The sequence below is a fragment of the Schistocerca americana genome, chromosome 4, assembly GCF_021461395.2.
Source record: "Schistocerca americana isolate TAMUIC-IGC-003095 chromosome 4, iqSchAmer2.1, whole genome shotgun sequence".
In the NCBI taxonomy this organism is placed as follows: Eukaryota; Metazoa; Arthropoda; class Insecta; order Orthoptera; family Acrididae; genus Schistocerca; species Schistocerca americana.
The window spans coordinates 383,504,178-383,520,213 of NC_060122.1; the positions used below are offsets into that span (position 1 = coordinate 383,504,178).

Consider the following 16,036-nt stretch of genomic DNA (forward strand, 5'->3'; position numbering starts at 1 on the left):
CACGAAAGTCCATTGTAGACTGTAATTATTGTATGGCAGAGAAACTTGGTAGGTATGCTAACGCTGAAATACATGGTTGCAATTTTGGCGCTGTACAGCATGTCGATGACGTCTCCGGTAGTCATATTTAGCACATTTTGTAAGTGGCGGTTAATAATAAAATCAGCAGTATCTGTTTCTCACTTGTTTGACCTCTTCTGCCCAAGTCCGGTCATAAACCATTACATACGGAAACAGCGTCAGATTCGCACCTGGTGTCCAAAATTGGAACTAATATAGCACTAGCAAAATGGAAATTTCTGAACGAGAGAAGTCTGCTAATATCAAACGTAGCTCTTAATTTGAGGAACAAATTTCTGAGAATGGCATTTGGAGCATAGAATTGGATAATTGGATAATGACTGTGGAAAAAACACAACAGAAGAGAACCGATGCAGTTGAGACGTGGTGCTACAGACGACTGTTGAAAATTAGCTGGACTGATAAGGTAAAGGAGGAGGTGGTTCTCCGCAGAATCACGAGGAAGGGAATATATGGCACTGACAAGAAGGAAGGGCAGCGTGATAGGACGTCTGTTAAGATATCAGGTACTAGAGGGCCTTGCAGAGGGTAAAAACCGTAGGGGAAGAGACAGATTGGAATACATCCAGCAAATAATTGAGGACGTTGCTTTCAATTGCTTCTCTGAGATGAAGAAGGTTGCATCGGGAGAGGAAATCGTGGAGGGCCGCATCAAACCAGTCAGGAAACTGACGCAAAAAAGAAAGAAAACTGAATCTGCCATGTTTTGCTGCCTTACGATAATTACAGCCCACACTGGAACTGTGTCAGTACCGGTAGCTGCACTTTAATTATAGCCACCCTCTACTTTACTATGCCATTTTTGTGTAGTCTACTTCATCTGTGAATGAAATACGTCACCAAGACAAACGGCCCATATCCCAACAAGTATTGGTTTTCGCATGCACTATTGCCGGAATTTTTCTCCTAGTTTTGACCAGCACTACCACCCGCAGGAATATATGACACTTTTTTTTTTTAATAAACCCTGTTTTGATGTAGCCGTCCAACGACGTCATAAGAAAAGTTCCACTGGACCTGGTAAGGCAATCCCAGTTACGCCTGAGCTCCGAAGTAATGTTTTCATTGACCGTGACGCAAACACATTGTCGGGTACTACTTTAGAAACAACATCCTCCGCTTGTGCAGCTGACAGCTCACCACCTGCTCATATCTCTCTTCCGAACTCTATCAGAGAGGTTGCAGGTGTGCGCAGAGCCGGTGGAGGCCGTTATCGGCCGTCTTTTATCAGGAGACACCGGTCAGCACTGCCGGCTGAGGCGTTCCTCCGCAGTCTCACTCGCAAGCTACGCCGCGCCGCGCCATGGCCCACCTCGCCTCGCTGTTCCTCGCCGTCGGCGTCCTCGCAGTCGGCATCGGCTTTCAGCTGGCCCAAGGCGAGTACCCCGCTTTCTCCCCAGTCAGGCGTATCCGTCAGCAAGTGTCTGTACACGTAAGGGACACATTGTCTGTTAGTCTTTAAAGATGTAAATAATAACTGTTTGCTACATCGGGTTGGAAGCATAACAGTTACCAGCAATATGGCCTGGCTTTGTACAGGTAGCACTAACAAGGAGAACACGGCAAGTGTCTTAGCCAAATTTCCCAGAAACTTCACTCAGTGGAAGAGGGGTCAAAAGTAAACAAGGAAGAGTCTCAGATTATCCACAGGTACTCGACAGTTTCTGAGGAAACTACGATCAGAGTTTTCGACGCAATTTAGATGCCTTTTATGGGGTGGTAACGTCAACTGAAGTGTTTCATCAGTGGATAGCGCCACGGTTTCACACTTTTGAACCCATGTTACCGGTGGTTTTCCGGATTTCAAGCATCAGCATCGCATTGCCAACAACTAATAATCTGACAGCCTTACTACGAGTCCCTATATATTAAAAGTGCTGGTATCAACTACACAATGCATATATTTATGTCTGTATGTCTGTGTGTGAGAGCAGTTGATGCTGTTTACAAAAATTCGCAAACAGAAAAGTAAATATAGGTGGATGAATTAGAAAAACAATCCTTTTGACTTAAATAGTTGTGGTTCCTTTCTGCGTTAGGTTAGAGGTTTAACAATTCCAAACGACGTGTCCTGTCTTTGAACGGGTAGCACTAACAAAGAGAACACGACAAGTGCCATAACCCGGTTTCCCAGAAACTTAAGAAGAAGGGTCAAAATAAGCGAACACGTGCTTCGGATTATCCGTCGCTACTCTACCGTTTCTGAGAAAACGACGATCAAATTTTCGATGCACTTTAGATGTCTCTTATGGGGGCGCCAAGTTCAACTGACGCTTTGACACATTATATAGCTTCGCGGCTTCAGAATTCTGCACCCAGTGTTCAAGACCCAATTACTGTTTTTACGTTTTTCATTTATTTACCTATATCCGTAGAAATTTACTATAGAAATGTTTCTTATCAAGTAAGGGTTACGAGGGCGTTATATTAATTGTAAAATGAAAACTAGGTTTCACAAGAAGTGTCATAAATGTATTACATAATATGTGTGTGTGTATGGTCCACTGCTGTCTGTTCGCTTCCAGATCTAATTGGAGAATGATGTGTTTCCTTTACTGATTCCGTTAAGACGACAGAAACAGCTGGGCAAGTCAGAATCGACTGAATAAAAGACCTTTGCAGGCTACAGGAATATACGGGCATACTTGCTGAGAGATCGAAAGCCGTTTCACCGGAACAAGTACGCGACACCACCATTATTATTGACAGGTCACACACCATGAATTTCACTGAAAACAATTTCAAATTTTTCTCATTCGTTTATTGTTTTAAGCATTGGTATATTAATCTTCTACGGACATCGGTAGCTAAATGAAAACAAAAAATAAAAAATCAGGTTTCGAATACGGGCCGCAAAAAGGTGGTTTCGAATACGGGCCGCAAAAAGGTGAAGCTATGCTGCCACTTTGGCTGAAAGAGTAACATGCTAAAAGGCAGATAAAGACATCTAAAACTTCGAATGCCATTTTCTCAGAAGCGGTAGCGTATCTACGGATAAGCCGAAACACGTGTTTTCTTATTCTGATCCCTCTACTCACAAGCGGACCGTACGAAAATCCCCTCACCGAGTTGATTCATATTGACATGATGTGTAGGACACGACTAAGACTTTAGTATATGTAAATAGAAGCACGCAACTCTCAACCGTTTTCGAGAAAATTGAGTTCGAAAATTGTATAAGCGTTTGTATATTTTGTATGATCGATACTACTCGAAAAGTCCGCATCCGAGGGTGTTAAGCGCGGACCGTGCATCGAATATCTCTGCCTACACTCGTTTGTTATTTTCCCCCGTAATTATTACGACTGTGCAAACCGTCATACTGAATCCCTCATTTATTATTTTCATAATTTTTATCCTGAAAAAAGGGAAAATATTTTCGTAATGAGATTGGAAAAAAGTGGATACATAAGACTTTCAATCAAATCAGAATTTAGCCATTTTATTTATTTATCTACACTACTGGCCATTAAAATTGCTACACCAAGAAGAAATGCAGATGATAAACGGGTATTCATTGGACAACTATATTATACTAGAACTGACATGTGATTACATTTTCACGCAATTTGGGTGCATAGATCCTGAGAAATCAGTACCCAGAACAACCACCTCTGGCCGTAATAACGGCCTTGATACGCCTGGGCATTGAGTCAGAGCTTGGATGACATGAACAGGTATAGCTGTCCATGCAGCTTCAACACGATACCACAGTTCATCAAGAGAAGTGACTGACGTATTTTGACACGAGCCAATTGCTCGGCCACCATTGACCAGACGTTTTCAATTGGTGAGAGTTCTCAGGGATCGAATGAAGGGTAGAGCCACGGGTCGTAACACATCTGAAATGTAACGTCCACTGTTCAAAGTGCCGTCAATGCGAACAAGAAGTGACCGAGACGTTTAACCAATGGCACCCCATACCATCACGCCGGGTGATACGTCAGTATGGCGATGACGAATACACGCTTCCAATGTACGTTCACCGCGATGTCACCAAACACGGATGCGACCACCATGATGTTGTAAACAGAACCTGGTTTCATCCGAAAAAATTACGATTTGCCATTCGTACACCCAGGTTCGTCGTTGAGTACACCATCGCAGACGCTCCTGTCTGTGATGCAGCGTCAAAGGTAACCGCAGCCATGGTCTCCGAGCTGATAGTCTATGCTGCTGCAAACATCGTCGAACTGTTCGTGCACATGGTTGTCGTCTTGCAAACGTCCCCATCTGTTGACTCAGGGATTGATCCGTTACAGTCATGAGGATAAGATGCCTGTCATCTCGACTGCTAGTGATACGAATCCGTTGGGATCCAGCACGCCGTTCCGTATTACCCTCCTGAACCCATTGATTCCATATTCTGTTAACAGTCATTGGATCTCGACCAATGCGAGCAGCAATGTCGCGTAATCTATGGAGCACTGTACGAATCAGGATTATTATGATCTTGGAAACATGGGAAACAATAATTACTGCGACGTACAGCGCTTGTATCGAACATCGAATCTTTGCATGTCCATGGTTTTATCCATTGTGTCAACTGCGAAACAAACTTAGGTTATCTACGCAAGCGGTTCTCAGTCATCACACAATTTCGTAGCGTACCACGCATATCTCTCATTATAGTTACGTAAAGAAAAAAAGAGAAGAAGGAGAGAGAGAGAGAGAGAGAGAGAGAGAGAGAGAGAGAGAGAGAGAGAGAGAGAGAAAGAGAGAAAGAGAGAAAGAGAGAAAGAGAGAGAGACACACTATCGGAAGCGAGATTCGATCCACAGACCTCGCGCTTACGAAACTAAGCGCTTACTCGCTTGGCTGCAGAATCCTTGTTTAGTAGCGATCATGTGAAGTACGTAGGAACGTGTAAAATATTCAAACTCGATTTTTCTCGAAAACAGTTCAGAGTAACGTTCTGCTATTTACATATGTTGAAGTCCTAGTCATGCCCTACGCAGCCTGTCAATATGAATCAAATCGGTGAGGGAAGTTCGTAGGGCCCCTAGAGATCGAAGTTCCTGGGAAATCTGGTTACGGCACTGTCCGTGTTCTCCTCGAAGTATATACCGCTGGACGACTCGTCTGGCATAGCTGTAATTTCGTCTGTGGGCCAGTGCAGAGAATCATGACTAAAATTTGGAGAACAGCGTTTAGTTTATTTTTTATTTGTTTATTGTTCCGTGGGACCAAATTAAGGAGAAGTCTCCTTTGTCATGGAACGAGTCAATACGTGGAATTATAACACGATAGTAGAAACAGATAAAATGAAATATAAAAAACATATTCAGGCGATAAGTCTTAAGTTTAAATAAAGAAAATCAACAATGTAACACTGGAATTTGCTTAATTTTTTACCTCTTCCAGGATCTCCTCGACAGAATAGAAGGAGTGAGCCATGAGGAAACTCTTCAGTTTAGACTTAAAAGAGTTTGGGCCACTGCTAAGATTTTTGAGTTCTTGTGGTAGCTTATTGAAAATGGATGCAGCAGAATACTGCACTACTTTCTGCACAAGAGTCAAGAAAGTGCATTCCACATGCAGATTTGATTTCTGCCTAGTATTAACTGAGTGAAAGCTGCAAACTCTTGGGAATAGGCTAATATTGCTAACAACAAACGACATTAAAGAAAATATATACTGTGAGGGCAATGTCAAAATTCCCAGACTATTGAATAGGGGTCGACAAGAGGTTCTCGAACTTACACCATATATAGCTCGAACAGCCCGTTTTTGAGCCAAAAATACCCTTTTTGAATCAGAAGAATTACCCCAAAAAGTAATACCATGCGACACAAGTGTATGCAAATATGCGAAGTAGACTACTTTTCGTGTTGAACTGTCACTTATTTCAGATACTGTTCTAATGGTAAATAAAGCAGCATTTAGTTTCTGAACAAGATCCTGGACGTGGGCTTTCCACAACAGCTTACTATCTAACCAAACGCCTAGGAACTTGAACTGTTCTGCCTCGCTTATAATATTCCCATTCTGTCTGATCAAAATATCGGTTCTTGTTGAATTGTGCGTTAGAAACAGTAAAAACTGAGTCTTACTGTGATTTAGCATCAAATTATTTTTCACAAGCCACGAACTTATTTCATGAACTACATTATTTGTTACTGTTTCAATATTACACACAAGATTCTTCTCTACCAAGCTGGTGTCATCAGCAAACAGAAATATTTTTGATTCACCTTTAATACTAGAAGGCATATCATTTATATAAATAAGAGACAGCAGTGGCCCCAGCACCGACCCTTGAGGGATGCCCCACTTAACAGTGCCCCATTGGGACTGAACATCACTACCACTACCACTCGTCATTTCCTTATAATTTAAATGGTTTAAGCAGCGCACATCAGATGCATAAATGTTACCTATTCCATAATTAACTGGCTTTTGGAGTTAAATCTCTTGGCAATGGTGGCTGCTGCGAGCTACTGTGCAGGCCAATCCACCCGACCGCAGTGCCGTTGTGGCCACTTGCCAGCTGCCGGCCTCCAGCACCAGAAGGCACGAGCTATTTTTTTTGTGTGTGACCTTTTCATACATTTTCCTTCACAGCCTTTAAACATTGATTCTATACCAAAAAATCTGTTCTTATCAGTTTAATATCTGGTATGTCCTGTGTCGCTGGTTGTTTAAGACTCTGCAGATGGATTGCTTCAGCAAGACAATGTCCACCAGCAAGTGGAGGGGAATGAACATGCCTTCTTCGAAGTAGTACTGGTACAACTGTTTATATGGTCTGTACGTTCACAGACATGTCGACCATCTAACATGTCATATGTAACTTATTCAACAATATCATCCAGCAACTACCGAAAGAGTACTTTGTGAGTCCGCGTACAAACTGCAGTGGTGGAGATTCACCAGAAATATATCAAGACGGATTTGCTTCCGTGTCATAATATTAACAGTCGATCAAAGACGTAGCTGCTTCGAATTATGCCAAATGCTCAGTCAAAGACAAAGCACAGTTCGGTAGTCCTCATCCTTTTTGTCTTGTGATGTGCCAAAAACGTCCCTTTAAGTCGTACGTATCATTCTTTATGTTGCAGTTTTCCCTAACATCTAGCAATATTTACAGAAAATGAAAACAAAACTATCTGAAAATAAACCTTTTCTTTTATTTCTATATTGCCCCATCGGTTCTACTGGGTTGTAACAAACTTCAGTCACACAATTGTGTGTGTGTGGCGCAACACCTGCAACCTGGAAGGTAACCATGCCTCATACTGAGTGAAAAGAAGCCTGCAGTTATGAACCTGGTACGGGGAGGTATCTTTGAAAGTCTCTTCGGGTTTGCTGCCGGATCCTAAAATCAACTTGACTCGATATTTCGGCGATCCAGCTCGTCGCCATCTTCAGGAAAATGCTGCTTCTGCTGATGAGACCCGCTGAGAACTGACGCCAGGCTGCAAATCGACGTGCTGTATAGGGCACGGTTCAGTACACGGCTCATGCGCCACCCATCACGGATGCTGCTCTCCAAGACAGGGAGGTGGCGCCGCCCTTAGTGGAACCCTACTGGCAGCGATATATCGCACTCAGGGCCGCACCGAAGAACGTTCAATTTTGATCTACTTTTGGAAATGCTACATTAAAATAGTGAAGAAAGATGCTCTGAAAATGCATGTACATGCTATCAACATTGTTCTGAGTGGCGATGCTTTCCCAGTTTTCCTTCGCCAGTAAGAGATTAAAAATTCTAATGCTGTCTTCAGGAAAGGTTCTTTTTTTGACTACTTTTTCGGAACTGCTACTACTTGTTGGCATTTCTATATACAGCAGCTGTGCCTCATGATCTCTGAATCTACAAATGCTATAAAATTGCGTTTCTCCAGTCTTCTAAGATAAATGGTAGGGTCGATATTGCGGCTCGTTTTCCTACATTTCCAGGAACCCAAAACGATCTTCAAGGTCAGCTTCTACCTTTTTCCCATTCTTCTATAAGCAATTCGTCTCATGATATCCATACCTATCAGAACCTGTCTTGATGTGGCTTCGTAAACTTCCCTGGCGTAGCAATTGATGATATTCATGTCGGGTCTCCAGCCGGAACATAACGTCATCTTGACACAATATTTCGCCATCCACTTGGCCGCCATATTCAGGTCAGTAAGCCGTCGCACTAACTCGCCGGAACTGAAATCAAACACTCCGCGGCGGGTGCTTTATACAACGCCTGTAGGTCCACCGCGCGTGAGCAAATATAACCGCTCTCCAGTACAAGGCACACCAACACACCGGTGGTGAAACTCGCGGAAACAATAAATCGATATCAAACACTACTGACAGCTTTTGATGACCGAAACAAAGGCCGTTGTTTTTTAATGTCAAACAAAACAAGGTTCCAACTCTTACTTAAAGGATGCCCCATGATCCCTTTTGTAATATCGTCAGACAGCCGGATTTCAATAGCTTCATCCACTACACAGTCCCAACAACGCGACCCAAGGATAACCATTTGTGTCTCATAGTACAACATTTTATATTCTGCAGTAAGACAATGTTCCGCAACCGCAAATTTTTCTGGCCTGAAACAAACGCGTACGAATTGTTTGTCCAATATAGGCTTTACTGCAATGGCAGGGAATTTTGTAAACACCGGGCTCCCTCAAACCCAAATCATCCCTCACTGAGCCCAGCAAAGTTCTAGTCTTAGTTGGTGGACGGAACGCACTTAATATCAAACCTCTTTAAAATTCTTTCTATTTTTTAAGATATGCTTCTCGCGAAAGGTAGGAATGCTCGCGAAGGTCCAGTCTGTAAAGCACGACGAATCTGACTGTCGGCATAACCATTCTGCTTGAACATAGCTTTTAAAAGATCCAGTTCTTGTGTCAAACTATCTGCATCTGAGATGGCATAAGCTCATTTTACCGATGTACGCAGGACCTCATGGCGTTGGTACTATGGACGATAACTTGGTGCGTGAAGATATGTGTCCATATGCTTGGGCTTACAATAAACACTGTGTCCTAATGTCCCATCATCCCTCCTGTAGACCAAGACATCTAAAAATGGAAGTTTTCAATCCTTTTTAGCTTCCATCGTGGACTCAATATGGCGATGCAGGAAATTAAAAAATCTAAGAAACGACCCAGAACATTTCTCTCACGTGGCTATACCACAAACGTGTAATCGACGTACCTCCAAAAACAAGTTGGTTTTAAGAACGCCGTCTTCGGTGCCGTGTTCTCAAAATGTTCCAGAAACAAATTGGCTACCATAGTCACACAGTCAGTTTGTTCAAAGTTTTATATCAAATAAAAAATACGTCGACAAAGCTTAGTTGTTTCTTCGTCCGATTTTTCACCAAATAACAGCAAAGAATCTTCAAGAGGAACTGTGTTAAAAACAAACACAACATAAAAACTAGCGAGCAAATCCGTAGGACTGAGACACGAAGTCTTCAAACGCTGAATAAAATCCAGAGAATTAGAAAAATTATGTTCGCATTTTCCGACATGAGGGCTGAGAATGGATGCTAAATACTTGGTCGAGTTATAAGTAGGATCGCCCAAATTGGTGGAACCCCTTGCTTGTGTACCTTAGACAAACTAAGCTAAGACTACAGCTCTGCTAGGCTCACTGAAGGATGATTTGGGTTTGAGGAACCTCGATATCTACAAAATTCCCTGCCATTGCGGAAAAGCGGACAAGCGATTCGCAAGGTCCAGGATCGATGTGTGGAGCACCATCGCACTACGCGCTAATTTCAGCCAGAAAAATTTGCGATTGCGGAGCATTGGCTTACTGAAGAACATAAAATGTTGTACGATGAGACGCAAGTGGTTGCCCCTGCGTCGGGGTATTGGGACTGTGTACTGAAAGAAGCCACTGAAATCCGGCTATCTGACAATATTATAAACAGAGATAAAGGGTATCCTTTAAGTAACAGTTGGAACCCTGTTATGTTTGACATTAAAAAACAACGTCTTTGTTTCAGCCATCAAAAGCTTTCAGTAGTGTCTGATATCGATTTATCGTTTCCGCAAGTTTTCACCACCGGTGTGCTGGTGTGCCTTGGTCTCGGGGACAGTTACGTTTGCGCACGCGCGGTGGACCTACAGGCGGTGTATAAACGAGTCGCCGCGGCGTTTTTGATTTCAGTTCCGGCGAGTTAGTGCGACGGCTTACTGGCATGAAGATGGCGGCCAGATGGACCGCCGAAATTTTGTGTCAAGATGTTATGTTCCGGTTGGCGACCCGACATGAATATCAGCACCTGTCGTTTTTTAAATTGCAATTATTATATTATCACGAAGTTTTAGGGTATTTCATGTATATGGAGCCTTCTGTCTCTTTGGTAATGTAGAAGCAGATATCGAATGGCTAAACACCTGGCTTTATGTTTTCAGGAGCCGCTACGTGCGAAGAAGACAGTGACTGCTCGGCGCTGAAAAACTCCATCTGCTATGAGGGCCAGTGCACCTGTCCATCCCAGTTCTTCCCCAACTACGACTACACGCTCTGTCTACCTCGTGAGTATATACTGTACACGCCGATTTGTCTGCTGTTTGTGGAGGTGGGAATATCTACTACGCTACGTGTCACTGGCAACAATTAACGTTTAGTATTTGAGAAGTTAAAATGGTACTTTTTCTGTACTGCTGCTATGCGATTAGTGGTCACAACAGCTTCTGCGGTAATGCAGAATGCATTAACGATAAGTTATCCTCTATAACACAACATACGAATCACAGACCCTTGGGGATCTGTGTGTTCCTGGCAGACTACAAAGAAAGTGGAAGTTGTATAGTGAACTTTAAAAGAAAATGTTATTTAATGTTGGTGCGTACTGTATACGTTCATCTCGCCACATTGTGCTAACCGATTCGTCGGTCTCTCCAACATGATAACGGACGCTGACATGTAAAGGATGCCATTCAGACAGAGACCTGTAAGTAAAGCTGCCCCCTGTATGAAAACGGATATGAAAACCTCAATGCCTTACGAAGGGTATGACGCTATTGAAGTTGGCGCGTACTCGCTTTTCTCTGATCTTCAAACTCACTCACACAGCCAGTTACAGGGGGACCTACAAGTTACTAGGACTCAGAACCATGAGAGACCTCTGCATTTTCCACATACACCAGTGAAAGAAGCAATAAGTGAAAGAAAAAAACCTAGGAGCGAATGGGGATTGAATGCTGAGCTGCGCCTTTGGATTTGTAGTCTGATCCTTACACACTGAATCCAATGAACAGCGTAAATAAATAAAATATGTTTATCTTAAAAATTTACATAATATGCGGGAAGCGACGCAATAATATACTCTGATGGGAAACTGAGCTAGGTAAACCTACCTAGTAACGTGTAGCAGTCGCTTTCGCCCTGTAACCAGACAGATACACATAATGGGACACTATGATCCTACAACGTTCGCCAACCAACGTCGTTCGCCACTGAGAGAAGATGGCAAACATATCAAGAGCTTATCCAATCCCATGAAAACGATTCTTCACATCAGAATGCCATAACGTACAGCAAATAACTAGGCGGATTTATGGTAAGATTATAATCAGACATTAATTCAGTCTAAATCACTACAGCCTTGCACCCGAGAAAGTTTATAGTGACCATAGATAAGCGAAGCAGTTCAGCATCTGTGACAGGATGCAATCAAGGAAATGTGACAAGAAAGTCCAGTTTTCAACATGACGTACGAGGCCGTAGCACGGATAACCTGAGGAAATGTTTCAGAGTTTATGAGGCATGGCGAACCCGGCTCCGTAGCCGAGATCTTGTTCTTCTTCCGACGAGGACCGATTTCGTTTTAGTCCCGCTCGATATCATGGGGTTTGCCATACCACAAATTTTGCATCACGCTGGTGATGCTAATAATATATCTTCTTTTCTTCTTTTCATTGATGCATGTTGGCCCTCTTGGAACCTGTGCCCTCCAGCCTTCTTAGTTCTGAATGAGAGAATGGACACCGTGGCCAGGCCTCGGGGTGCGACCATTGTCCACTTTGCCCCCGACCCCTCCTTTTCCTATGTATAAAATAAGAGATAAAATGCGTGCCCGAAAAAGTCAGTAACGCACTCTTGGGTGGTTCTGTTCTACTCGTAGCCGGCCGAAGTGGCCGTGCGGTTAAAGGCGCTGAAGTCTAGAACCGCAAGACCGCTACGGTCGCAGGTTCGAATCCTGTCTCGGGCATGGATGTTTGTGATAGGTTAGTTAGGTTTAACTAGTTCTAAGTTCTAGGGGACTAATGACCTCAGCAGTTGAGTCCCATAGTGCTCAGACCCATTTGAAACATTTTTTTGTTCTACTCGTAAGTAATGGTGGAGGACGAAATTTTGATTGCTAGTATTTGGCAATGGGAGAAGAGGTGGTGACGTGAACTTCCCCTGTCACCAGTCTTTTCACAAAGGTCCTGGATTAAATTCCATCTATGGAACCATTTTAACCACCGTGTTGTCAGTTTTATTCCTCTAACGCCCCATGCATATAAATTACATTAAATTCCAGTTTCGGCCTTAGGCTATTTTAAAATGTGTGATAATGATAATGTTTGCTATGATCCACTGATACTGTGGACCAGTACATGAAGAACTTAAATAGTGAACTTCGCCACAGTGTCTCGTGAGCTGAGAACATGTGACACTGTTGATGTTAATCCATCCGTCGGAGAGGAACCTTAAGCTTGGCGGCCCCACTGGAGTTATTGGAGAGCAGTAAGCTACCTAACAGCACCGGTTTTCACCTTCTCCCTTCTCTCATCATCAACAACACAAACAAACTGTACAACAATCCATACGAGTCAACTCTCACATAACAGCAAAGAATAGTTCCAGTGTGCACGGAGGAAGAACAGCTTCCGACGGGCGTCTGAACACACTTTGTGGGGCATTCCAGCCAACAATGCCAGACGACATTTGCGTTTTCATTGCTGGTAAATTCCCATGCCGGCACAGTATATCGAAACGACGAATTAGGCAGGGTCCAGCGGAACGGGGCGTCCAGTGACAGAGGCAGTAAAGAAGACGGCGGCATAGAGAAGCTGGCGATGATCTGCTTGAGGCTGCCGCCTGAAGATAAATGTCTTCCTCCTGTTACAATGCTACCTTCGTATTTACAAGGTGATCGACTTGCGTGAACTGCATTCACTTTGCCTAGCTACCGCCGATTGTGGCTGAGCCGCTAAGTCTGCGATGACCATGGTGCCTGCAGTCAGTGTGTTTTCATCCATAAATGCCAAAGATGTGGGAGAGGCATGAGTCTTACACCATATTGGAGCCTACCAACGGCTTAGCAGTCCAGGCGATCGTTTGATACACCTTGACCGCCCAGGCGTGGAATTACGGCACCCAAGATAATCTCTGTGGATGAGGCGTGCAGAGAACAGTGGTATTCGTCTGGAACAGCGGCTTCTGTAGATGACAGTAAGGTTCAAATGGTTCAAATGGCCCTGAGCACTATGGGACTTGACATCTGAGATCATCAATCCCCTAGAACGTAGAATTACTTAAACCTAACAAATCCTAAGGGCATCACACACATCCATCCCCAGGGCAGGATTCGAACTTGCGACCGTAGCAGTCGTGCGGTTCCGGACTGAAGCGCCTAGAACCGCTCGGCCACCGCGGCCGGCTGTCAGTAAGGAACTGGTCCTCGATGACTGTTACAATCCGCCATAGCCGAGGGCGATCACTGTCATCAACACATTACTGACCAAGACATGTGAATGCGGTGTCTTTTTACCCGAACTGACATTCACACTACAGAAAGTGGAAGACGCAGTGTCTGCGCAACTTCGGTGACGGAGTTTCTTACCTAAAGGCTCCAACATGTGGTCTCTATGATATGCAATGACTCCGTACGATTTACTGTCACTCCGAGATTCATAATAAAGTCAGAATCTGTCACGTAACACGCGAACTGTTTATTTGATGCCTATGTTTTGTAAGATAACCTTCTGCAGTATCATAGTGATAGTTTTCCTCCCTCAGTGGAGCCTAAATTTCATGCCATCGTTTCGACTCCGAAAAAAAACGACAAAATCAATACAGGATGCCAGCAGATTTCATGTGACATCACATACACAAAAACCGTAGGTCGTACAATTCTTGGATGCTTCCTGTATTCGTTACGGTGACCCACTGTTGGTCGGTTACGTCGATCACGGCGCCATTAGATCTACAAAGTATAAGACCTATAGTAAAGTGAAAACCTGCCGAAATACTACTGGACTCAAATATTGCTTTAGCTCTTACGCACATTTTGAAGCTGTCAGATAAACGGTTCGTTGTGGGCTGTTACAAGGAGAGGAGGATGTAGGTGAAAATGAGATGAAAGGTAGGATACTGCGAGACAGACCAGTGAAAAACCTAAGTGGGAAAAAGGCCCAAAGAGTAGACGACATTCCCTCAGAATTATTGAAATCCTTAGCAGACCTAGCCGTGATAAACCCATTCCACGTCGTATGCAAGATGTATGACACAAGGGTGATACCGTTAGATTTCAAGAAGAACGTAATTATTCCAATTTCAAAGAAAGTAGGCGTTGACAGATTTGAACACTACGGAATCACTCTAATAAGACTTGATTCCGAATATTGATACGAATTAAGGGTCAACGCAAGCGTCATTTTGGGTGTTTTGGGATCTTGGTGTGTCCTTTTTTACTGTTATATTTAGCTTGTCCCCTCCCTAAAACCCCCAATTTCCCTCGGTTGTCCCATTAGTTTGATTGTATTTTTGGAGAGATATGTTATTGTCTTACTCATACGTGTTTTCGTGTGTTCCGCCATGTGTATGTAGTGACAATATAGACGCCATATTGGAGACGCTTAGAATAGCCATTTCCGCCATATTGATGACGTCATGGGTCAAAGCAGACGGGTGGAATCAGACACTTCCGTAATCCCCGAATTAATTACGGGGAATAGCAAAACTATTAAAGACGACCTTGAACGAGATCCGTTTTAGGTTCCGGAGAAATGTATGAACGCACGAAGCAAATCGGATCTTACGGCTAATCTTAGAAAGTAGATTGAAGAGAAGGAAATATCCATTTATAGATTTAGAGAAAGCTTTTGACAATTGTTATTGGGCTGGACTCCGAAATTTTGTAGGTAATAGGGATTAAATACATGAAGCGAAATATTACCTACAGTTTGTACAGAAACCATGCTGCAGTTATAACAGTCGAAAGACGTGAAGGGGAAGCAGTGGTTGAGAAGGTAGCGAGTGAGGTTTGTAGACTCTTCCTGATGTCATTCAATCTGTATGTAAGCAGTAAGGGAATGCAAGGTGAAATTTAGAAGTTGGATTAAAGGTCAGTGACACGAAACAGAATCTTTAACGTTTGCCTATGAGATTGTAATTCTGTGAGAGACAGCAAACCACCTGAAAGAACAGTTGAACGGAACGGATAATGTCCTGATGAGAGATTGTAAGATGAATACCAGAGAAAATAATACGAGGGTAATGGAGTGAGGTTGATTAAAATCATGCGATGGTGAGGGAATTAGATGACAGTAAAAGTAGTAGACGAGTTTGGTATTTGGACAGAAGAATAACTGAGAGTCCGAAACAGGATAAAAAACACAGTTTTTGTGATAGCAAGAGAAGCGTTTCTGAAAAGTTCGGGAACTGCACCGCTATTTTTAAAGATTACATTGACATTTTTTGTGCGTTGCATCTGCTTCGCCTAATCACTATCATTCGGTCTTCTTCGGTGAAAACTGCCACATTCGCACTTCAGATATATAAGCTACAGTCGCAGACAGCTCTATTAATAACTACAGCACAGTCTGATAAAATTGTATGGGTGTTTTTTTTCTGCAATGTCACCACAGAGTATTTTATAACATCTTTTTAACGTTATCTGGTTTATTTTCAGTGCTGAGTGTAAAATTAAATACAATATTTTTAAAATGTATTATTACAGAACGATCTGTGTAAAGAAAACTGCTCTCAGAGATTTGTTTTGCGCAAT

At 43.1% G+C, this 16,036-nt stretch overlaps 1 protein-coding gene across 1 annotated transcript in view; it reads left to right on the forward strand.

The window, feature by feature from the left end:
* Nucleotides 1-1,361: 1,361 nt before the first annotated feature.
* LOC124613923 (multiple epidermal growth factor-like domains protein 10) overlaps nucleotides 1,362-16,036 on the forward strand; it is a 145,372-nt gene continuing 130,697 nt past the window's right edge. The window contains exons 1-2 of the mRNA XM_047142676.1: nucleotides 1,362-1,457; nucleotides 10,449-10,571. Of these exons, the coding sequence (XP_046998632.1) occupies nucleotides 1,385-1,457; nucleotides 10,449-10,571 (196 nt within the window). The 5' untranslated portion in view covers nucleotides 1,362-1,384. The remainder of the gene's footprint in view (nucleotides 1,458-10,448; nucleotides 10,572-16,036) is intronic.